The 24,935-nt window shown below is 41.9% G+C and overlaps 1 protein-coding gene across 1 annotated transcript in view; it reads right to left on the bottom strand.

Moving 5' to 3' along the window:
* GPC4 (glypican 4) overlaps positions 1-24,935 on the bottom strand; it is a 108,478-nt gene that overhangs the window by 19,772 nt on the left and 63,771 nt on the right. Inside the window, exons 2-3 of the mRNA XM_022554283.2 lie at positions 17,700-17,858; positions 3,100-3,491 (exon numbers count right to left, since the gene is read on the bottom strand). Coding sequence (XP_022409991.1) covers positions 3,100-3,491; positions 17,700-17,858 — 551 coding nt within the window. The remainder of the gene's footprint in view (positions 1-3,099; positions 3,492-17,699; positions 17,859-24,935) is intronic.

Below are 24,935 nucleotides of genomic sequence, written 5' to 3'. Positions count from 1 at the left end.
CTAAGGTACACAGAAATTTCTTTCTTGCTTTAAAAAAATTCATACCAGGGCTACCCTGGTGACGCAGTGGTTGAGAGTCCGCCTGCCGATGCAGGGGACACGGGTTCCTGCCCCGGTCCGGGAAGATCCCACATGCCAAGGAGCGGCTGGGCCCGTGAGCCATGGCCGCTGAGCCTGTGCGACCGGAGCCTGTGCTCCACAACGGGAGAGGCCACAACAGTGCGAGGCCTGCGTACCGCAAAAAAAAAAAAAAAAAAAAAAATTCATACCAAAAGCAACATTGGAAATTGTGATTATTTCCTTATGGGTCATATACTCTTTATTGCACAGGTAAGTAAGGGTGAACAGTCAATCTTATTGATTTCCCACCAATCTTACTGGTGGTGAACCAGTCTTATTGGTTCTCAGTTAATTCTGGGAACCATGTCAAGAAGAATGCGATACTGGGAAGCCTCGAGTGTTTATTTACCCTGAGAGGTGGCATAACGTGGACTAGACTTCTAGCCCTCAATCTTTTAACCTGCTTCCTTGGTTCGACCACCACCTTCCCCCTCCAGTTAGGGGTTCTGGAATCTCAGTTCTCTAAAGGGGCCCCAACGGGGCTAAGGGAGGCTAACACCGTGGCAGGCCTGTGTCAGCCTGGTCCTTTTTTCCAGGAATCAACTCAGAGGGGGGATGGTTAATGTAAAGAAACCACTTTCAGACACTTGCAAAGGGTGTTCTAGTCCTTGCTTTTCTCTTTGGCACACACATGCACACGCACATAGACGTTCAAAACCACACGGCACGCATGGACTCCCCTGGCGGCGCAGCGGTTAAGAATCCCTCTCCTGGTGGCGCAGCGGTTAAGAATCCGCCTGCCAATGCAGGGGACGTGGGTTCGATCCCTGGTCCGGGAAGATCCCACATGCCACGGAGCAACGAAGCCCGTGCACCACAACTACTGAGCCTGCACTCAACAGCCTGCGAGCCACAACTGCTGAACCAGTGCGCCGCAACTACTGAAGCCTGTGCACCTAGAGCATGTGCTCCGCAACAAAGAAGCCACCGCAATGAGAAGGCCGTGCACTGCAACGAAGAGTAGACCCCGCTCGCCACAACTAGAGAAAGCCCTCGTGCAGCAGCGAAGACCCAACGCAGCTCCCCCGCCCCCGCCACCAAAAAAAGAAAAAGAAAACCACAGCAGTACCTTTCTGCCTATTCAGCTTAGGATAAATGCAAGGAATTGCTGAAGGAGGGCAGATGTGTTAGGGGAACTACAATGTAATTAACTTTGATCTGGATTAACTGTGCATTGTTTAGGGACTCTGACACGAGCATCTCCAAGATTAATAATGGTTGCAGAGGTGGGGGCAGCAGTTCAGGATTCAGACTATTCCTTTAATTATACCCATTATCTCCCTACTTGCTCCCACCCACCCCTCATATGCCCCAACAATTTTTTTTGTTTTATTTTTTTGCAATTTATGACGAAAATATCAGGAGGAAAAGGAGTGAACAAAAACGTACTGTAATGAATTGTTTCCTGATGGCTTATGGCTGGGAAATGGGAACACACACACACAATTTTAATAATGGAATGCAACCAACAAACTAATACTAACATCTCCCAGTGCTAACATGAGACAGCCAATAAGCACCTAATTTTTAAAATACACAGTTCTTTATCTTCACTCTGGTAAATGTAAGATTCCTCGCTAGGGGGACCATGTATCCTGGTCTGCCCATGTTATCTGGGTATAATTGTTTTTAAGCACCTCCTGGTTTGGACAATAAATTATATGGCTACCCTAAATCTGAATGAACTCTCTAAGAAGCCACTGGATTTATATTTTACTGTTAGTATCACTGTCTAGTTTGTATTTTGACCAGTCCTCCAGTCCTCAAAACAACCAAATGGGCTAAAATTTGGCTTTTCCTTTGAGGGCCTAAAGGTAACAGCACTAAGATCAGTCCTGCAAAGATAACTTTGCTCCAGAATATTCTATTTCTTCACTGGCGTTGAGTCACAGAGGGTAGAGGTGGAAAGGCCTTCAAAAGGTTTTCAAATTTCATCTTTTTTGGGGGGGGTGGGGGGAGTGAAGGGGCCATAGAATCTTTTCCCCCTTGAAATCATGTTCAAAACCCTACTACATACAACTGAGGAAAGCAAAGCTTCCCTGGTGCAGCCAGGAGATAAAGGCACAGATGCAGAGTCTCGTCCACTAGAAGAACCCTGTGTCTCCCTTATCTCTCCTCAAGGAGGCCCCTGAGGTACCTCCTTAGCTGGCTCCAAAGAACAGTCTGAAAAATACTGGTCTGGTCCAATTCCTCTAATTTACAAATGAGGAAAATGTGGCTCATTTCATTTGCTTTTTCCTGCTAGTACAATTCCATTCTCTTTTCTGGTAATTCTATAAACGAAGCCATTAAGTCAAGAGCAGGTGGTCCACATTAATTGTCATAGAAAGGTCTGTCTTCTAAAGGGCTCTGAGTATACCTTATAACAAGGAAACATATAGTAATGGATGTGAAATTCTTTTCTAGACTGTAACTAGCAGGCTCAAACACAGTCACTCAAAACAACCAAATGTGGAGTCTATCTGTATATGTTTCTTTCTCTGAAGGAGAAGCAGAATAAGGGCTGAAAAGAATATGGAGGTATTAAATCCATTTTTTGAAAGTTTTTTTGTTTTTTTTGGCTTCACAGCATGTGGGATCTTACTTCCAGGACCAGGAATCAAACCCTTACCCCCTGCAGTGGAAGCATGGAGTCTTAACCACTGGATGGCCAGGTTAGTCCCTAAATCCATTTTTAAAATTAAGGTTCCAAAGTGAACACGTATCCTGCTTCTAAGAATAGTTACCAAAGAAACCACAGGAAAGAATGATGTTGATACGTGAAGATGTTCATCGCTGTATTGTTTATAGCCACATGATGCACATGTATCAGGAGGAAGTGTAGGAGAGAAGAGGGGAGAGAAAGATGAGAAAAGAACAGAAGAAAAAGACGATTGCTATTGAGACGATGGAATTCTGACTTATTTTTCCACATCTCCCAAACTTTCTTTTAATGTGAAACAAAAGAAAACAATAACACAGAATGCAAACAGCGCTTACCACCGAGACTTTGCTCACTACATCTCTTGCAACTGCTAAGCCCTGAGCAAAAGTGCGGGCTGCTACAAATGCACGAGTGACCTGGAGCTTCAGTTTCCGAGGGACATCTCCAAAGGGCTTCAGCTGCTCCGTGTACTTGCTCACGCACTCCAGATAGTCGTCTGTGAAGTGGTACTGGGAGTTCACTAGGCGGAACATCCGCTCCAGGAGGCGGGCCCAGAAGTCATTCAGCATTTCTTCCAGGTTCACATTTCCCGCCACATAGTAGCGCTTCAACTCTTCGAAGAGATCTTTAAATAGCTCGGAATTTTGCATGTACAAGTGACCATATGTCTTCACAAACATGTCATTCAGGGATTTCTCCGCATTTTCAAGTAGTTCTTTGAAGAATTCTAAAAACAAAACCAAAAAAGAAAGGAAAAAAGAAAGAGTTCTCAGTAATTCAATAACAGAGTGCTTGCTTTTCAGGTAAATCTGAAAACTGGAAAAAAAAATCCTGAAATTAAATTGGAAATCATGCTTGTATATAAGGTGGATTTCTTTGGGGGGATTTGGCATCTCCGATCGTTTGTCAATGAAAGGAAACCTACGTCACAAAGTCACGTGTGTCTATGTCTAAGAGGGAAAAAAATGAAACTTTAAACGGACAACTTCTCAGGACTCCCTCCCTCCCTCCTTTTTCTTATTTAGTCACAAGGTAAATAAAGAACTGGATAAAAATGGATACATAAAGTCTAAAACATGAGGTTTCCCAGAACTTTTTACTATAAGAATCTAAACCAGGGCTTCCCTGGTGGCGCAGTGGTTGAGAGTCCGCCTGCCGATGCAGGGGACACGGGCTCATGCCCCGGTCCGGGAAGATCCCACATGCCGCGCAGCGGCTGGGTCCGTGAGCCATGGCCGCTGAGCCTGCGCGTCTGGAGCCTGTGCTCCGCAGCGGGAGAGGCCGCAACAGTGAGAGGCCCGCGTACCGCAAAAAAAAAAAGAATCTAAACCAAAGTGGATAATGCCTCCTCATAGTAACATGATACCAGGACAGGTGTTTTCAAGACATGCTGTTTAGTTAGACATGATTATTTTTTCCTTTTCTCCTCCTTATATCTACATGACATATAAGAAAACTGCCTGGGAAATGCTTGAGGCCAAGAAACAGAATGAAACACCACACATAAGCAGGAAAAGAACTCCTCAGGTGTTCCCTGTGTCATTAGTATAAACTGGGATATCCAAGGTGACCTCGGGTTGCTAAAGGATTCATACAGTAAAACCATGAGATTAAGATAACATGGAAAAATAACTGGGAAAAAAAAAGAATACCTGTGTTTTTTGGGTTTTTTTCAGATTTACTTTTTGGGCACCGCATACCCACACAGCCTAAATGTTAAAGACTTTAATCTCTTAAATACAAATGTCAAATTCATTTCTCCTGAAGCTTTTCTCAGGGAGTTCCCTGAAGAGAGGAGCTAACAGTCTATCTGCAACATTGATCATTCTTAAAGACTCTATGTCTGGTATAAAAATAAACACCTCATGGTATCAAGTTTATAAGCAGGAAATGTAATAAATACCAAAGCAAAATATAAGGACCACATCAAGAAAGAAGCTGCCTCCAAGTGAACATGGAACAGAAAGGAAAATAAGACAACTCCTTCAAAGCCAGAAGAACATTAAGTGATCTTCTCAAAATGCAATAGCGCTACAAAACCATTCTCTACCATTTGCCTTTTATTTCCTGGGTTTTCTTCAGCGAGAGAAAGGGAAATCCCCATTACAACTGCACAGCCTGGCATTTTTGCCAAAGTTCTCTCCCTGGAAGGAGGCCAGAAAGTACATAAGGAGCAAGGGGAATGATAATGAAAAGAGTTACTCAAATCAGGTAGCCGGGAAGGCCTCTGATTCTCTCTAAACCCCAAGTGGTTCTCGACTGTGCTTCCATGGGCACACACCATCACCACTGGGACACAAGTTCTTGGACCCCACCTTAAACCTACTGGATCAGAAACTCTGGAGGGTGGGACCCAGCCATCTGGCACTCTGCTATACCCCAAAGTTTGAGAAGCAAGACTCTAGCCAATTAAACTTCTCCCATTTTGCCTCTCACTAGCAATCAGCACCAACCTGGCAACTGTGCTGAACGTGAAGCATTCAGGGTAAGGGTAATGTTTTAATTAGAGGAAGATATATTTCCAATAAATTGGGTTTAAAATTTTTTGTTGCATTCTTGGGTGTCATTTCTTAAAGAGGTTTCGGGGATGAATTTTCTTGTGTGGAAGTATCTCTCAACTAAGAGTCGAGATGTAGGCAGCACTTTTCTAGACTTCAAAGTTGTGGAATCTTAGGGCGAGAAAAGACCTTAAATGTCATCTGGTCCACTTCCCGTACCGTCCTTGAATCACTAGCGTCCTTGCCAAGTGGTGCTGGCTTTCACATACTGGAAAAATAAAGCCTGGTTATTGAGATCAGTATGGAAGCCTTGTGTCAATCCAGTGCTACTAATATTTCACCATCCAAAAGAGCACATTCCAAAGGCAACCATAGGTCCTTCCTTAGGTTGGATTTTTACTGTATTGCTCATAAAATTGGCACACATCATTTAGTGTAGAAACAGGATGTTGAGAATTATTTGACTTGTGCTTTCATGACTCATTAAATAAGTAATTCTGAATACTCACTTGCATTTCTAATGAATGCTGGTTTTAAGGGTTGGGGCACAGTGGCATGTCGAGCTCAGTTTTAACTGAAAAACACTATGAAATGTCACTATTTTTTTAGGCTTAAAAGAGTTCCAGGTCAAAGAAACGCTAAGACACTGAACATTTTATGGAAAAAATAAAACATTCTTAGAGATCCTCATTCAGGTCAACAGCCTATGGGTCGGTGTAGTTATATATAATACAGCTACTTCAAAGTACAAGAGCAATGATCCAATGAAGAACAGGACTGATTCTAACCCAGCATGCCCTCTGTCCAATACCACAATGGACATTACTTTATTTCCTGGGACTCAAATTCTGCTAGGAAGGTTGTGTGTGTGTGTGTGTGTGTGTGTGTGTGTGTGTGTGTGTGTGTGATGTTAGCTTATATTTTCAGAGTTTAGTTTGGTGCTGTACACATATTAAACTCTAATTCATTTAATCATTCAGAAAATTGATTTCCTTTCCTTCACATTTTAAAAGATTCTTTAGTGTGGCTGTATAAGTTGCAGATATAATTCCACTGAGTGGATTATATATAGAAATTCTACAAAACTGATATAAGGAGTTAAAATCTGCTAATTTGATCTCTCCAAATAGCTATGTAATTTGACAACTATGTACTAAGTGGTTGGTATGGGCTCAAATCAAAGCACACAGCTTTGCCATGCATCTTAACCTTCCTGCCCAAAGAGACTGTAATGAAAATTTCTAGAAAGATGAATTTTCTCCATCCAATTCACCTTTACTATACCCGCCACGTTCCACGCATGGTTTTATGGAGGCACCAGAGACTTTTAAACTATCTATAAAATCCTTAATCTTTCATTTCATACAGCAAGTTTTTTTTTTTAATATTCATCTATTTCACCTGCAAAGTCAACAGAACAAAAGTCAAGCGAACCAAAAGACCCAAACTCATTTCTCCTTAGACGTGTTCTTACTGGTCCTGGTAAATGGGACTATTCTACCTATGCTTTTTGTCTCAAAGAGATCTTTTAAGGATGGCAGACATAATTTAAATTCTAAGATCCATACCAATTAGGTACGATATCAATCAAAGCATAATAATTCGCTCTAAGAAAAAAGGGGGGGAAAAACTTTTACATCCATTTCTCCTATCAAACTAGCCGCTCTCATATGTTCTTGTAGATTCCTTAACCTCCCCACCTCCCCACCTTTCTTCCCACATTTCCTTCTACAATGGGGGACAGAACACAAATTAGACATTCAGGACCTGGTCCCCAGCCACCAACAGCAACTTCATTCATCGCTGCAAAGCTCACCTCCACTTCCCCCCCCCCCATTATTTAGAACTCAGGATCAGATCTTAACTGCTGAAGAAAAACTGTGCAGGTCTGAGACAACGAGCAATCATCCCATTGTAAACATTATGCCTGAAGCCAATTATAAGACACTTGGTGGCTAAGAGAGAACCAGCCAGGACCAGTGTAAACCAGAGTTCCAGCAGGATCAGAAGCTGACTTAACTGGAATTCAGATCTCCCTGGCAGCAACTGCTTGTATCCATGAAAACTGCTGCTCAGAGAGTCTGAAAGCAGAGTGAGAGAGGAGACAGTTTATAAGCATTTTAAATATGGTGTCTGTGAGCAGGGTTTATTTCTCCTTCAATTTTCAGTTTGGGGGCTTAAGGATTTATGTTCCAAGGATGAAGCAACTGCTACGCCTAGGGCTCACGAATGACCACAACATAGGAATGGAAATAAACACTTTAATGTGCTAGGATCTAAAGCAGTATGACACAGTAGGAAAAGCATGGGCCCTCTCATTTATGAGCTGTGTGACCTTGACGGGACAGAAGATCTAAACTCTCTGAGCCTCTGTTGCTTCTTCTTCCATAAAATGGGGCTATTACTGCTCACCTCATATGGATAATGGCTAGCACACAACAGCTGCTCAGTGGACACTATTCATAATATGTGAAATAATGGTACTGTCACCTTCAGAGTTTCTTTATATCTACAATTATTGAAAAAGAAAAAAAACCTTTCAAGGCTGGTTTTTATCTTTCTTGGCAGAGTCAAATATTAGCCATCTGGGGGGAATATAAATTAAGCCAAAGCTGCTGGAGAATGGTTAAGAAGACCCAAGGCCTTATAAAACTGGGAACAATTCAGCCAAAGGAAATGCTTAATGGCTCTAGCTTCCAATTCTGTGAAACATCCCAGACATCTACGAGGGTGGAGCAACTCCTGAGTGAAAAACAAGGGATGAAGAAATCCAGGGAAGAGATTTTACATGATATTACAACACAGAGTATCATGCACAGCATGCGTCTATACAAAAATATCGAGGCAAAGAATCAGGGAAAGGAAAACTGAGAATTAAGCGGCAGGTCAATGCCCCACCCTCCCCATGTATATTTCATCTGCATCCTACCAGAAGCACCTCAATGCAAGGGTTGAGCTAGGAGACTTGGAGATTGGGGGTGTTTTCCGGCTCTAACATCTGATTATTCTGAATGTCAGTAGTACCAATTTAACATGGGAAAAACTACTAGAGAGAAAAGGCAAAACCTTTCCGTATAAAAGTTTTCTATGTAAATATCCTGTCTTTTACAAAAAGAAGAACATCACGTACTTCTGGAACTTCTATCCCCCCGCCGCTTGTCTTGCATCAAATAAACATTCAAAATTCTTGAAACAGGTCAAAAGACCCTCAGTTCTGCTATTAAATGCCATTAGCTACTACTTTATAAACAATCGATTGGCTATTGATTAATGTGCTAGAATGCATTCTAGAATTAACCTGTGATCTGAAGAGACTGGAAGCCCTTTCTATTCAATCCATTTGCTTGGTGCTATAAATTACCCCCTTGTATTTATATCATTAGGAAGCTGCCTTTTACATATAAGGATTAATTTCCTCTTTAATGTAAAGGCTGTATTTCACAGCCCTGGTGTGGCGTGCAAACAGTAAGTTACCACATCCACAAAATTCCTAAGAAAGAAGTCTCCTGGTACATGCTACAAATCATACTTCTCACACTGTTAAGAAAACTCAGAGTTATAGCCATCCATTCTTTCACCCAAGATCAAGTACTTGATGAAGAACAGCTAACATAAGCACCTACAAATGGAAGGGGGAAAAAAAAAGGAAATTAAGCAAGCATTTTACTGACTGAAACCAAAGACTATCTCCTCCTCTGTCTTGCTTTTTTGGTCAAGTCTGTGTTAAGTTTCTAACAGGCACTTTCCTCAGGAGTGCCTGCTAGGGAGGACACGGTGTACTAAAAGCACGGGTACTTGACTAACAATCAACAGCTGTAGCCCAACAAAGGTCTTCTCCTAGGAGGAGAAGGCCATTGCCAGCTGAGGCCCTTATTAGGGGCTGTTAGCATGTGAAAGGGGGCTGGGGGACCCTGCCACTGTAGGAGCAGCCCTTTCTTCCCAAGGTTACTTTTAGTAGTTAATGCATTTTGAATGCTAATTCTCTCTCCGGGCTAACTTGGCCAGGGACACACAGTCAGTACGGTAAGGTCCCTTCCCCTGGACCACATTCCATTTCCAGCAATGGTACTCCGAGCACCAGCTAGCCAAGTCACTTTAGCACAGCCAGATTCCTTCTCACTGAGAAGGGCCCATGAGGGCATGTTTAAGAAAGCTCTGAGGGGACTTTCCTGGTGGTCCAGTGGTTCAGACTCCATGCTTCCACCTCAGGGGGCATGGGTTCTATCCCTGATCTGGGAACTAAGATCCCATATGCTGCGTTGTCAGCCAAAAAAACAGAAGAAGAAGAAAAGAATGCTCCAAGGCTGAAGCAGTGTTCCAAGTGCTCCATATACTAACCTCCACGTGGACCTATTATATGACCTCATACACAAACCTAATAATACAGTCTATCTGCTCATGATCTAATATCAAGAGAAAACTCAGGACGCAAAATAGCACAATCGGCTATGATTCTGATTTGTATGTATGTATGTACGTTGTCTACCTGACCAAAGAAAGACGAGGTGCGTACAGTGGTGTTGGATGGGTGTTAGGGAATCGGCGTGATTTTTTTCAATGTTTCTCAATTTAGTTCACCCCAATTTTGCAGCGACACAATAGGAAAAGTAATCTATCTCATGCTTTCAAAAATGACTTATTTCCCTTTATTCTATTCATCCGACTTAAATGCTGGAGGCTTCGACGCATTTTTTTCTACTTCTTCCAAACTGTCTACAGTGAGCACTGTAATACTGAAAAAAAAAAAAACCCCAAACATGGCAAAACACCACCAACGCAGTTTACATTTTTCGTTTAAAAATACCTTTTTTCCTATAAAGTATTCCTTTCAAATTGCAGCAATTTGAAAAATATGGCAAGGTATGAAGAAAACAAAAATTCGCATAATCCCACCATTAAGAGAACAACAATGGTTTATTGAATTTCTTTCCTGCTTTTTCTATGAAGGTATGTATTGTCACATTGTATTTATACCCTGTTCTCATGTAACACTGTATGGTTAGCAGTTCCGATGTGATTAAAAAGCCTTCAGAAACATCAGTTTTAACAACTGCATACTATGACACCATACGAACAGATCATAATGCAATCATTATGGGACATTTAGAATAATTTCCTATTTTTCATTATTACAAGTAATACTGTGATGAACATTCTTGTACATAAATCTGTACGCAGATCTTTCTTTCCTTGAGATCAAAACCTAGAAGTACAGTTACTGAGTCAAAGGGTATGAATGAAGCTATTTGAAACCTCTGATACACTGCCAAACTGACCTCCAGAAAAGGTATGCCCAAGGAGCATTCCCTGCTCCAGTCTTCTCTATTGTGAAGAGCTTCAGATTCTTGAGGGAATGGGGGGAGGGGGAGGGGGAGGGGAGGGAGAGAAAGAGACAGAGAGACCACGTGCTTTGCGCGCAATAGAGATGGGCCAGGACAATGAACAAGAAAGGCCTGACTGGCTTGGGAATTCTCTCAGTCAGAGTCACTGCTAGATCAAATAAGCCCTTTTCTTTGCTGGGACAGACAGACGCATGGAAAAAGGGTGAGCAGAGATGATCAACAAGGCTCTCAACTCCCAGGCTCAAAGTACAATGAACCAAAAAATAGATAAAAGCAATTCGGCTGAAGCTCTTCTGTGTATTTATTTACTCGCCTCCAAACAGATCGGCTGCTGCTTGCTGACACCACGCCTTCTTTAAGAAGCCACAGCTAATAGCAGAGGCCCAAAGAGAGTGGGCTCAGGGCTCCCTGGAAGCTGCACAAGCATTTTCAATGAGACGGCCAATGCTAGAGCCACAACTGGCCACACCTGAGATAACAACTCAAAAGGCAGAAAACCTTTGTCAATACAGAAAAGTGTGTGTTTTATCTGAGCTCTTGATTTGATTCCAGTAAACTGGCAGTGGCTCCTTCTCATCGCGTTTCACAGAGATTATCAAAGAATTAGCAAAATTACCCAGTGTTTTAGTCTCTTTTGCATGGAAAGAAAAAAAAAGAAGGAAAATAGAATTGTAAAGCACAGAGTAGCAGTGCTTTCCAACCAAATCAAACACCCATAGTATGATCTGGAAGGAACACTGCGTTTGCAGGAAGGTCAGAGGCCTCATGTCTTCTTCTGTACTTTCGTGGCTACGCATCCTGATTGCCGCACTGTAGCAGAGGTTTAAAAAAGCAACAAATTTTAAAAAGACGTCTTAATGAATGAAATCTGAGGTAAGGATTAAAAAACAACCGTATGTTGTATGTACGTCACACATTTCTATGACACATTTATCTTGAGGATGTCGAAGACTTAAACTAAAGACCCGGGAGGTCTGTACGAAGTCAGTATGGCCGTGCAAAGGACAATAAGAAAACCGTGCCGTTGAAAAATACTTGCAGTCAGGGGTCAGGAAAATTCCAAAAACTTCAGCTTAGCCAAAAGCCATGAAGCTTAGTTGGCTATATTTGTCTTTCATGGGCATGGGAATTCAAATGCCTTCAACTTGCTGCATCTCCGACACTGCTGAGCCTACTGGCCTAATGAGGTAATGGCCAGGATGAACCATGGAAAACTTTTAGTCACTGATTAAAACAGAAATTTGGCTCAATATGAAGAGTGGCCACCCTTTCCCCTAAGCTCTCCAGCCCCCTTGTTTTCTATCATTTCACAAAGGCAGGACATGAAGCACTCTTCAGATAGATGGGACAATTATTTCTTTTATCTGCGTTTTAAGCTAATTCAGAACATTTCTACTATTATTCGAGTTAACAAGCTTCAGGCTCATGGGAGGGTTTTCAAAGACCCAGTGAAAGTAGCGGAGGGTTAAGAAATGATAGGAGGAAAATAGAGGGGACCATGCAGACGCCTAATTAACATCTTGTAAGACCTTTCACTGAAGCAGCTGGTCTAGTCACATGTTGAGAAGATTCACAGAATTTGTACAATTGAAAGGGTCTTTAGAGAGCATCCAGCTCAACCCCTTGATTTTATGGATGGGAAAACTGAGACCAGTTAATTGCCCCAGGTCACAGTGGGTTCACAGCAGAAACAGGCTGACAACCAGGAGGGCTCTGCCTCCTGGGCAAAGTTGCTACATTTGCTCCTACAATGGCAAATGAAAGTAGTATTCCCAATGGGCTAGCATCAGACAACGTCACTATTTTCTTAAAATTTCTTTTACACTATGCAAAAACACCTAGCAAATAATTTGATTCGGGGAGTTTGCAAGCAATAATCTTTGTAGTTGTTAACATCATTTTTATTATGTAATTCTGAAATATATTTAACATGGCAGCTCTAATCTTAATCTATTTGGGTTGTTTGATTTCGCTCTGATTCTTTGAAAAACAACTAGTCTCTAACAAAATGCGACATTTGGGGGCGGGTTTTTATGTTGCGGTCCCCAAACACGGATTATGCCGCACTTCTATTATTTCTATTCCTTTTGCCAAGCAATTCTTTCAAAGCCCCCTGAACGGAGTATCTGATTAGCATATTCATGAGACAACCGATTCAGCTATGTTAATTAGCAGTTCTACTTCAAAAAGAAGAAAAATTCCCAAAACTGGCCAACAGGGGGAGCAGCTAGCTCTGTCATTAAAGTTTTCTAACTCTATGTCTCTAGCCCAGGATAGTCGATTTCTGGTATTGAATATTCTAAGTCAAAGATTAGATGAAGAAGATTAACGTGTGAGAAAATAAAGAGGTGAGTCCTTAAACTCAGAGGCGCAGGTTTAAAATATGGGAAATCTGAGAACTGGGAGGGGGGGAGGTGCTGCCTAAGGAAGTTCTTCTGTACTTCAGCCAGGTCTGAAAACACACACACGTGCACAGAGTTTACAACTTAAAAACTGGTTTATACACTGTATAGTCTCTTTAGAGGTACAAACAATAGAAAATTACATGTGTAGAACAAAAAAGGACCTTAGAGATAAGTGGACTGACTCCAAAATGCCCACGCTAGCGCTCAGACTGACCAGAGCTCATGGAGGCAGAATGATAATTGGATGCTTTCTGGTAAAAGAAGGCTAATTCCCTAAAAGCCTCGAAACCTTATTTTTATTTGAAAGTTTATTTTAAAAAACACAAAAAAAAAACCGTGTTCCTGCCTTAGAAAGAAGTGGTATCTCATAAACATGACTGAAGTTTTGATGACAGATGAAGTTGCCTGAGCTCAGGATCACCACTTCAACGTTATACTGTAGGGCCTCCCTGGTGGCGCAGTGGTTGAGAGTCTGCCTGCTGATGCAGGGGACACGGGTTCGTGCCCCGGTCCGGGAAGATCCCATATGCTGCGGAGTGGCTGGGCCCGTGAGCCATAGCCGCTGAGCCTGCGCATCCGGAGCCTGTGCTCCACAACGGGAGAGGCCACAGTGGTGAGAGGCCCGCGTACCGCAAAAAAAAAAAAAAAAAAAAAAAAGTTATACTGTAAGCTTGGAGATGGCAAAAGATGCTCCTCTGAAGTACTTTGACCTCCTATGTTCCCACGTGTCCTTTGCTATTTCCTCAGTACTTATCCCCAGCCTTCCTTATGCCACCTTGCTGCCCCATTTTGGTTCTCCAGTCGCCATCTTGTTACTCTGCCAAACTTCCTCCCTTCCATTCACATCAATAACCCAGGGTTTGACTTTTATAAAAGCTTAGACAATTCTTTGACCAAAGCACTCTACTCTTGAATTTCTAAGAGTCACCATAGCCCCTACACAATTTCACTCAACATCGTCTTTAGGTCTTGTGGAGTATTGGCAGGTCATAATTGCCAACCTTAAAAATGGACTTGAGGATATGGGGAGGGGGAAGGGTAAGCTGTGACAAAGCGAGAGAGGCATGGACATATATACACTACCAAACGTAAGGTAGATAGCTAGTGGGAAGCAGCCGCATAGCACAGGGAGATCAGCTCCGTGCTTTGTGACCGCCTGGAGGGGTGGGATAGGGAGGGTGGGAGGGAGGGAGACGCAAGAGGGAAGAGATATAGGAACACACGTATATGTATAACTGATTCGCTTTGTTGTAAAGCAGAAACTAACACACCATTGTGAAGTGATTATACTCCAATAAAGATGTAAAAAAAATCAATCAATAAATGCAGCACCCACTTGAGGATTACGGTTTGTTGGATACCAATCAACTGAGATTTCACCATAAAAAAGCAGTTAATTGTCTCAGAAAGCCTAGCTTGGAGGAAATATGCAAAGTATCCCAGCTCTGTTCTGATCTCCACGCCAAACACACTGAGGCTACAACTCCTTCAAAAAACTTTAAATCTATGCTCCCTACCTTTATTGTCTGTGCCATAGTCTAATTTGAAGTCAGAAGAAACAAACTGGGGTTTCATCATCATTTTTCATGGGCAGTTTTGAAACTGATAAAGAAACAGCGTTAAACACATTTATTGGAGGTGAAGGCTGGTAGGGAAGGGCAAGAGAAACTTTTTCTGTCCTTTTTTTTTTTTTTTTTTCTTTTCCTCTCTCGGTACGCGGGCCTCTCACTGTTGTGGCCTCTCCCGTTGCAGAGCACAGGCTCCGGACACGCAGGCTCAGCGGCCATGGCTCACGGGCCCAGCCGCTCCGCGGCATGTGGGATCTTCCCGGACCGGGGCACGAACCCGTGTCCCCTGCATCGGCAGGCGGACTCTCAACCACTGCGACACCAGGGAAGCCCCCCCCCCTTTTTTTTAATTTTATTTTTTGGCTGCACTGGGTCTTCTTTGCTGCACGCGGGCTTTCTCTAGTTGTGGCGATTGGGGGCTACTCTTGGTTGTGGTGTGCGGGCTTCTCATTGCAGTGGCTTCTCTTGCAGCGGAGCACGGGCTCTAGGCGCACGGGCTTCAGTAGCTGCGGCGCACGGGCTCAGTTGCTCCGCAGCATGTGTGATCTTCCCGGACCAGGGCTCGAACCCGTGTCCCCTGCATTGGCAGGCAGGTTCTTAAGCACTGCAACAACAGGGAAGCCCCTTTCTGTCCTTTTTTAAAAAAACATATGTCAATACTTACTGATAAAATTTCTCTGTGTGGCTTTTTAAAAAGTACACACTGGAATCACATGAGTAATGCTATAAAACCATGGGGAGTGAGAAGGGGAAAGAATAGTGAAACTACCAGGCCCACTGGGAAGAGAAATCACTAAATGTCTATGCACTCCACACCTGGAGGAGACACGTCTAAGAAGAAATGGGGTGATTTGGAGGCAGTGACCTTAGAAGTTGGAAACTGCCTCATCTCCACTGTATCTTGCTACTGACACGCTAGCCATTTCTAAAGAGCAGGAATTTTCCCTTCTAAGTCCCATTATTAAACCCCCAAGTGGTAATTTTTAAATATCAGCATCTCAAGTTTTCAAAGATGACTGTCTGATTATCTCTCTAAGTTTTCTCCTCAAAGGAAAAGGAACTGCTTCAGTTACTGTCTTGAATGAGAAACGCCATAGTCAAGCGAATACCATTCTTTTCAATAATCATACTGATAACTTAGTGACCAAGAGACAGAGGTGGTCTAAGATGTCTTTTGCCAATAACACTCATCTTCACGTGGTGTTAACATACTTAACAGCCTGTGCATTGGGGATTATAGAATAATAAACAGGATATATGGATACATAAATTATTTCCATCCATCCAGGGAAAGGAGATAAAGACTAAACACAACTCCACATACAAAGCATTGGGGGAAATGGGCACAATAAATGGTACACTACCTGGAAAATTTTAGTTCAACTACATTACAAATTAAATATGCCTTTGTTGGGGCTTCCCTGGTGGCACAGTGGTTAAGAATCCGCCTGCCAATGCAGGGGACATGGGTTCGATCCCTGGTCCGGGAAGATCCCACATGCCGCGGAGCAACTAAGCCCGCGTGCCACAACTACTGAGCCTGCACTCTAGAGCCCGCGAGCCACAACTACTGAGCCCACGTGCCACAACTACTGAAGCCCGTGCGCCTAGAGCCCGTGCTCCACAACAAGAGAAGCCACTGCAAGAAGCCCGTGCACCGCAACAAAGAGTAGGTAGCCTCCTCTCGCCGCAAGCAGAGAAAAGCCCGCGCGCAGCAACGAAGACCCAACGCAGCCAAAAATAAAATAATAAAAATAAATAAATTTATAAAAAACATATATATATATATATAAATATGCTTTTGTCGTCTAGCCTGGGAACCGACCAACACTTATTAAATCAGTTATCGGTTTCAAATAACGAATCTCAAAGGCAACATTTGAAATACAACCTGTTCTTTAGCTGGGAGCTGCCTTATCAGCTAGATCAAATCAAATTTAATCCCACTTCTCACCATGGTAATGAGCCCTTTGCAGAAATGCTCAAAGACATTTCACGTCTCAAAAATTTGCCTTGTACTTCTTCACCACAGAATGTCAGGAAAAGCATGCTTCAAAGGTACTATGTAATTAGAATGGCCTTTACAACAGGTACAAAGGAAATCATTCCTATTAAAATTAAATCTACTTCATAACGACCTGCAAACTGAGTGAACAGCACCAGAGAAAGGAATCCTGAGGTGTTTGGACCCCATACTTTCATTTTGAAAGTCTGTTATCTATTACATTGCTTCAGATACGATTGAAGTGCCTCTCTTCTGGCTCAGATTGTCTATTTCCTCACTCTGAAAAGAAAGTGTGCATGCGAAAATCTGTGTTTGGCACAGGGGACTGAAATAGGTTTTCTTGTGGCTCTAACGTGGATTGACCAAAGCTTCAGCTAAAATGAGGCCAGGGATGGTGCTGAACTTAATGAAGACTGGAGCCCAGGAGCTACCTCTGGGTCACTGCCGCGTGGTCACTGCTGCATGAGCATTAATCCTGTGTCCTACAGGGCTTCTAGGAATTCTAGTTGGCTTTGAGGGATCCGTTTTGAAATTTAATTTGAAGTCCAGCATCTGCAGAATCTCTGTGGTTATTTTGACTAAGTTTTCAGATGCCTGCTTTTTATTAGGAAGATTTTTCTTTAGTGACTTGTGTCAACAACACTATTGTGTGTTCACCCAAGAAAATAAATGAAAGCATTTAAATTAAACTACTTTAATCTCTTTTTTGGCTCCTTGTGACCATATTTCCATAATGGCTACCATACCGTACAGATTCTAGTGTATCTGGAAGGATTCTACAATAAAGCTGTAAGGCTAACTTGCCCCTGGGGTCCAGCCAGGAGAGCCTCTTGGGAGAAAACTTGAACACTGAGAGAAGAAAGGCACTTGGGAAAAGCAACTGCACGAACTTCACTGGCAGCTCGTAGATCTGACTTGACTAAAAGGTATAAGATGAATTCAAGGGAGTTCCCTGGCCGTCCAGTGGTTAGGACTCAGCGCTTTCACTGCTGTGGCCCAGGTTCAATCTCTGGTCAGGGAACTAAGATCCTGCTAGCCGCATGGCAAAAAGAAAAAAAAAGAATTCAAGAACAAAGCAAATATCTACACTTACGTAGACCAAAGTTCCAATACATACCATCAAACTTCTTGTAACGGGACGCAAAGACTGCTTGCAAATGATTGCACTGCTCACTGACCACACTTTTGAAATCATCCTTACTTTGCAGGCTGTACTTCTCCTCCATCTCTTGGGAGCAGCAGGTATAACCCTGGGGACAAATCTTCAAATGATCACCTGGAAGATAAAATGTAGGACAATCAATCTCCATCATCATTCATCAAGTCCAAAACGGAAGAGTTTGATTTAGGTGCACACGCTTGGCTTCATTTCTCTCCGTGATGTTCCTGCAAAGGCCCAGGCATTATGCGTTATCTAAAAAGTTTCATTATACTGAAAATATTGATTTCCTTCTCGGAAAACTAAGATAATGAAGCCATCTCCAAAAGGCAAAAGAACTTTCCAACCAGGAAGATTGTTATCATACAGGAAAAATCGGTGTGGCCAGTAAAGAGAGTATCATTCAATATGAACGGAAGGCTCGCATAAATTCTTCGAGATTTTATGCTACATACTGTGCAAGTCATGCAAATGAGACATAGTTTTTCTAGCTTTGAGAGTTTACACTGCAAGAGAGGGTACCGTTAATGAAGAATGATTTGTAAAATATGTGACAACAACCAAAAGCTGAGCAAATATATAAGCAATTGATGTGGCAAACAAAGCAAAGGGATAAGCGCATTTCAAGGAGCTGTCAGCCAAGAGGAAAGAATGGAGTCCACGCTGGGATTTGAGTCTATGGTAAGTCACAAAGGGGGACGTTAAATGATTCTCGGTTTTAAGATTTTCTTGTCCAGCATCTTCTGTACAGATGTTAGACACTATAATATTGACCTTTATGATCGTGTGCGGTGTAGCCACTTGTCCAAATACAGATGAATGGCTTCCAGTAAATGTCGCCTTTAGGTAGCCCTAAGGGCCAAGAAAATGTCAAAGGCATGCAGACCATCTGCCTCCCCTACACCAACGGCATTCTGTTTGTGGTTTGGACCTGAGAGTTTGGAGAGCTTCTGTCTGCCCTGTTCCTCCTCTGTCAAAGACCAAAAATTGTGCTTTGAACAGACCACGCCTCTCCCTCATAATGACCAAGAGATATGGCGCCACTCAAAACTAACCCCACCAGGTACTATCACGTTAGTCACACCAATACAATACCAATTCACCTTCACTGTTCCTTCTATTATTGCAGTTCATGTTCCATGACAGACAAAAGGGGTCTCAAAAGACCTAAGGTCTCAGGAACTCAGGAAGGCGTATACTGAAGACATATGAACCTATCAATGGTAAGTGTGTATAATAAATCAAGGGAGGAGGAATGAAGAGCAAAATCTTTTTAACAACACTAATCACGGACATGAACTGGGCCAGGCGCCGACGGCCATTGCTGCTTCTTGGCCGTGGGTGCTTAGAGGAAATAAGCCTTCACTTCGGACAGATACCAAAGTAGTTTTGCGGAGGGGGTGGATTTCAAATAACACGGTGTTGGCAATTTATTTGACAGACACTAGTACCGTCAACTGCGCAGATGCAAATAATTACATAATCAGATATATTCCTGATCGTTCTTCCTTCCTGGCAATTCAAAAGTAGGGAGAGTGTTATTGCCAGACAAAAATGGATATGCAGCATTAAAGTACTTTTAAAGAAGGGGAGAAGGGAAACATTCTTCAAATAACTTCCTCATCCAGAAACTGCTCAATGCTTCATTTGGCATTTTTGAAACCCTTGGTCAACCGATAATTCTAACAAAGGCGGCGGGGGTGGGGGGAGGCATAGGGAAGAATGTGAAGGAGTTTAGAGCTGTGAGGTTGCTGAACGTCTTAGATCTCATTAGTGGAAGAAGCTTAGTTTTCTGGAAACACCTTGTTACAACCAAAACCAAAACTGCTTCTTGACTGGATTAACAAGTTCACAACAGGCCTTTGGTACTGGGACACCTAATTAACAAAGAGATATCCAGTTGTCTCCTGGTTTCAGGGTTGAGGATCTCCCCAAACACAATCTTAATACATAAAGTAATACAAAGGACCCCCAACTAGTACAGTACTTGATGTAGCTGTATTAAAGAATCCATATCACTCTCACACACCACGAAGAAAATTAACTGAAATGCTCACAATGAGAACTTAGGACATACAGAACTAGGTACATGAATTATAATAAGAGAGCAGCTACTTTTTTAAGATTTTCACAGGCTAAAATTAATCACAGGCTGGTTTTCAAGCCCCTGCAAAGATTCGATCGTGGTAATGCACTGAATTTCCAAGGCAAAACAGTTCAGAGTCTGGGAGCGAATCTATATTCACCTAATCTTAACATGGTTCACACATACAATAAATGAAAGGGTCATTCATTGGATCTTATCAAAATAGGCATCTATGACCAAGGAAAAAAGCACCCTTCTTTGCACCTCCAATGCACATACGCACAGACACACACACAGAACCTAAAGCCAGAAAATTCGAAGAGACAAAAGGAAACAATACTTTTCTACATATAAGAAGGTGCTAGATGTTGAGAGTCTTAAATTTTGGGCACTGAACAAACACCCTTCAAAAATGGGTCACAGCAATTAAAGTTTTACTGGTGACCGACTGAACTAGCCAGCAGCTAAACAAAAGGCCCGTGCACTCCACCCACCACCTACCCACCAGGGGCCCTCAGCAGGACCTTCGGGAGACCTGCTGATATCTGAACACTGAAGCACATTTGTTTTGGCAAAAACTAAGGAAAAAGAGTCCACTTCCATGTTACAGATAAGATCTTTACAGGAAGACTCTGTCTAATGGTAAAGGCTTGCCTTGTGGAAAGGGTGACAACGGGGTAGATACCCGGGTAATGTTTCTGCTGGCAAAGTCATCTTCCCCTGAGTGCAAACAAGCCACACCAACGGGCCACTTTTGCCCGTTTGAGCCTTGCATACAGCATGTATTCTGTCTGTGTTTCTAAAAAGCATTCCTTGAAAATGTAATCTGGCATTCTTGCCAAAGGCCCTGTCCAAGACACACTTATGAATTAAATCCCAAGCCACACATGGGCCAGTGGGGATTCAGTGCCATAACCAATTTCCGCTGATGAGAAGTTACTAGGAAGGAAAAGGGGACAAGTCTTGGTGCATCTGAAAATGAAACTACAGCTCTGCACTGTACTAAGAACTGGAGCAACTCATTTGATTTTTAAAACCTGAATATTTCTACTATAACACCAAAAATGATTTCTATGATTAAAAGCCAGGGCATACGTATCAATGGAAAGACATTCCATTTTGCCTGTTGGAGACTGCTTCTAAAATGCTGTGTCTGAATGAGACATGCTTTTTTTCTCTGGAGATCACCTCTCAACCTGGTGATCCTGTATACTTCTTATTTAAGAAGGATGTCACAATTTGTTCTTTAGGCTGAAAGCGTTGAGCACAGGGACGACAGGATCCAATGTGGGACAGGAAGATGACAGCCACTGCAGGGGAAGCGGTGAACTCATGCATTTAAAAAAGGGGAGCGGGGTGGCCCTAGAGGATTCTGATACATACCCTTCCTGAAGAATTCTAGTTTGAAAGGCTGAAGCATTAGAGCCACAGAAGAACCGGGAATCGAAGTTCATCCAATGGTTTGAGTCAACAGTGGGTTATGATCTACAACCATCATTTGCCTCCTCTATTTCGCTAACTCAACCTCCTGCTTCCGGGACCTTCTGTGTTCTTCTCCATGGCCCTCTTCTGCCTGCTTTCCACTCTGCTCATCCTGTTCTCTCTCACCACACTCCACCTCTTCTAACTGCACATAATGTGAAACCGAAGTACTTTTTTGTTTGTTATACTTGTTGAGAGTTCCCTGTTCTTAATTTTAAAAGCAGGTGAATTGAAGGCTTTATGGATTTCTAAGAAAGCACCTAAATTAAGTTGCTTTTTGTACATGGCCCTCGATTAGGGTTTTTCTTTGTGGGTCAGTGGCCCTCAAAAGAAAAAAGGTCCCTTAGCCTTGTCCTCGGAGGCTTGGATGAGAGTCAGTGAAGCGTGCTTTTAAAGCTTAACTCTGTGGCATTAAAAACAAAAAAATCACTCGAAAGAGCCAAACTTTTTTCAGTCACACCAGCTCTGTGTAATTTCCCTTTAGTCTTAATATCAATGCCTTCGTTTTTCAAAGCTGAACAAAGACAATCACAATAAATTACTACTCAATCCTGCTGAGTGTATGGATTGGTTCTTTTTTTTTTTTTTTTTTGAAGCATTTCAACTCAATAGTTAAAGAAGCAGGCATTGACTATGAGGAATCTAGTCCATCCTTTAACAGGGCTCTGCGGCGGGCAATCTGTAGAACTGTCCTTTCTCATTTTATTTCATTTCTTCCTCTCACCAAAGGCTGGCTGTGATGTACAGATGGGGTGCAGATAATGTCCATTTATTTCCAGTTACTCATAACCCACCTGCCCATAGAAAATGTTATAAATGGTGGTTACATTCTCAGGCCAGCTCCCAGCCTATTTACTATCAACGTAACTACTTCTAACTGTAACTTCATTTTTTTTTCAGCTTAGTTTCATATTTTACTGAAGATGCATTTAAAATAACATCCAGATTCATGTCTTTTTTACATAAAAGGACATTTTCTGTCAGTGTCATGTAAGAGACGAGTAAAGGGACATTATTAACGTATTTTATAATAAGATGCTCCCTGATACACCACTATACCCCCAATTTATATTTTTCAGTAATATTTCCACATTTTACGTTTATTAAAGCATACATGTACTTTGTTTTTTTATACAGCAGGTTCTTATTAATTATCCATTTTATACATATTAGTGTATATATGTCAATCCCAATCTCCCAATTTATCTGTAACTTCATTTTGAAGTCCAAGTAGGAGCCAAGAAAATGTCTCTCAGATTCTCACACATTTTGGGGGAGATGATGATAGAGGAATACTTGTAGTTACCACTAGGATGTCAGCTTTCTATACCTGTAGGAGATAAAGTAAATGTCTTCAGGATTACTCCTCCAGAGTCCTAAATGGAGGAAACAGCAGCCAGAAATTTTTATGGGACAATGCAGAAAACCCAGGCATGCCTGCACCAGCACGATTTGGACAGCAAACATTCTCCGTAGCCCAACTCATTTTACCAAAAATGCAACCCAATGCCTTTGGTAAAGAAGAGACACACAAACTGCACCCTAAGGGTGGGGCTGCAGTGAGGGACATTTGAGAATAACAGACTGGAAAGCACTTAGGAAAACTGCCAATGTAAGAGATTCGATTTTGCAATGGCCTTTCGTGCAGAAAGGGATTTGGAGAAAACTTAGCTCCTTTTTTGTGTTTTTTAAAATTTTATTTTCTTGAAGTAGAGTTGATTTACAATGTTGTGTTTAGTTTCTGCTGTACAGCAGTGACTCAGTTTATATATATATATATACACACACACACACACATATATATTTTTTCATATTCTTTTCCATTATGGTTTATCACAGGATATTGAATATATAGTTCCCTGTGCTACAGAGTAGGACCTTGTTGTTTATCCATTCTATATATATAATAGTTTGCATCTGCTAATCCCAAACGCCCAATCCTTCCTTCCCCCTTGGCAACCACAAGTTTGTTCTCCACATCTGTGAGTCTGTTTTTTTTTCACAAATAGGTTCATTTGTGTCATCTTTTAGAGTCTACATATAAGTGATATCAAATGGTATTTATCCTTCTCTTTCTTACTTTACTTCGCTTAGTATGATAATCTCTAGGCCCATCCATGTTTGCTGCAAATGGCATTATTTCATTCTTTTTAATGGCTGAGTAACAGTCCATTATCTATATCCACCACATCTTCTTAAGCCAGTCGTCTGTTGATGGACACTTGAATTTCTTCCATGGCTTGTCTATTGTAAATAGTGCTGCAATGAACACTGGGGTGCAGGTATCTTTTTGAATGAGAGTTTTCGTCTTTTTCTGGATATATGCCCAGGTGTGGGATTGCTGGACCACATGGAAACTCTGTTTTTAGTTCTTTGAGGCACCTCCATACTGTTTGCCATAGTGGCTGCACCAATTTACATTCCCACCAATAGTGCAGGAGAGTTTCCTTTTCTCCACACCATCTCCAGCATTTATTATTTGTAGACTTTTTAATGATGGCCATTCTGACTGGTATGAGGTGGTACCTCGTTGTAGTTTTCATTTGCATTTCTCTAATAATTAGATATGATGAGCAGCTTTTCATGTGCCTGCTGGCCATCTGTATGTCTTCTTTGGAAAAATGTCTATTTAGGCCTTCTGCCTATTTTTAATTGGGTTGTTTGGTTTTTTGTTATTAAATTGTAGGACCTGTTTTTATATTTTGAAAATTAAGCCTTTGTTGGTTGCATCATTTGCAAATATTATCTCCCAGTCTTTTCATTCTGTTTATGGTTTCCTTTGCTGTGCAAAAGCTTTTAAGTGTCATTAGGCCCCATTTGTTTATTTTTGCTTTTATTTCTGTTGCCGTGGGAGACTGACCTAAGAAAACATTGGTACGATTTATGTCAATGTTTTGCTGTTCTCTTCTAGGAGTTTTATGGTGTCTCATCATTTTGAGTTTATTTTTGTGTATGGTGTGAGGCTGTGTTCTAGCTTTGATTTGCATGTGGTTGTCCAACTTTCCCAACACCACTTGCTGAAGAGAATGTCTTTTCCCCATTGTGTATTCTTGCTTCCTTTGTCGAAGATTAATTGTCCATAGGTGTGTGGGTTTATTTCTGGGCTCTCTATTCTGTTCCATTGATCTGCATGTCTGTTTTTGTGCCAACACCATGCTGTTTTGATTACTGTAGCATTGTAGTATTGTTTAAAGTCTGGTAGGGTTATGCCTCCAGCTTTGTTCTTTTTCCTCAGGATTGCTTTGGCAATTCTGGGTCTTTTATGGTTCCATATAAATTTTAGGATTATTTGTTCTAGTTCTATGGAAAATGTCATGGGTAATTTGATAGAGATTGCATTAAATCTGTAGATTGCTTTGGATAGTATGGCCATTTTAACAATATAATTCTTCCAATCCAAGAGCATGGGATATCTTTCTATTTCTTTGAATCATCTTCAATGCGTTTATTAATGTTTTGTAGTTCTTTTACCTCCTTGGTGAAGTTTATGGATACTTAGCTCTTGACAAGGGGTTTTAAAGAAGTGAATTTAAAAAGCTTCCAAATACTTGATACTATCTGTGTCTTTTATTCTGTAGGCCTAAAGGTAGTCTGGGGAGAAGATGACTGATCTGGGGAGCAAGAAA

The sequence above is a fragment of the Delphinapterus leucas genome, chromosome X (genome assembly GCF_059928025.1).
Source record: "Delphinapterus leucas isolate spDelLeu-1000000601 "Yukka" chromosome X, BTC_Dleu_Yukka2, whole genome shotgun sequence".
In the NCBI taxonomy this organism is placed as follows: Eukaryota; Metazoa; Chordata; class Mammalia; order Artiodactyla; family Monodontidae; genus Delphinapterus; species Delphinapterus leucas.
This window is presented reverse-complemented; position numbering and strand designations above follow the sequence as displayed.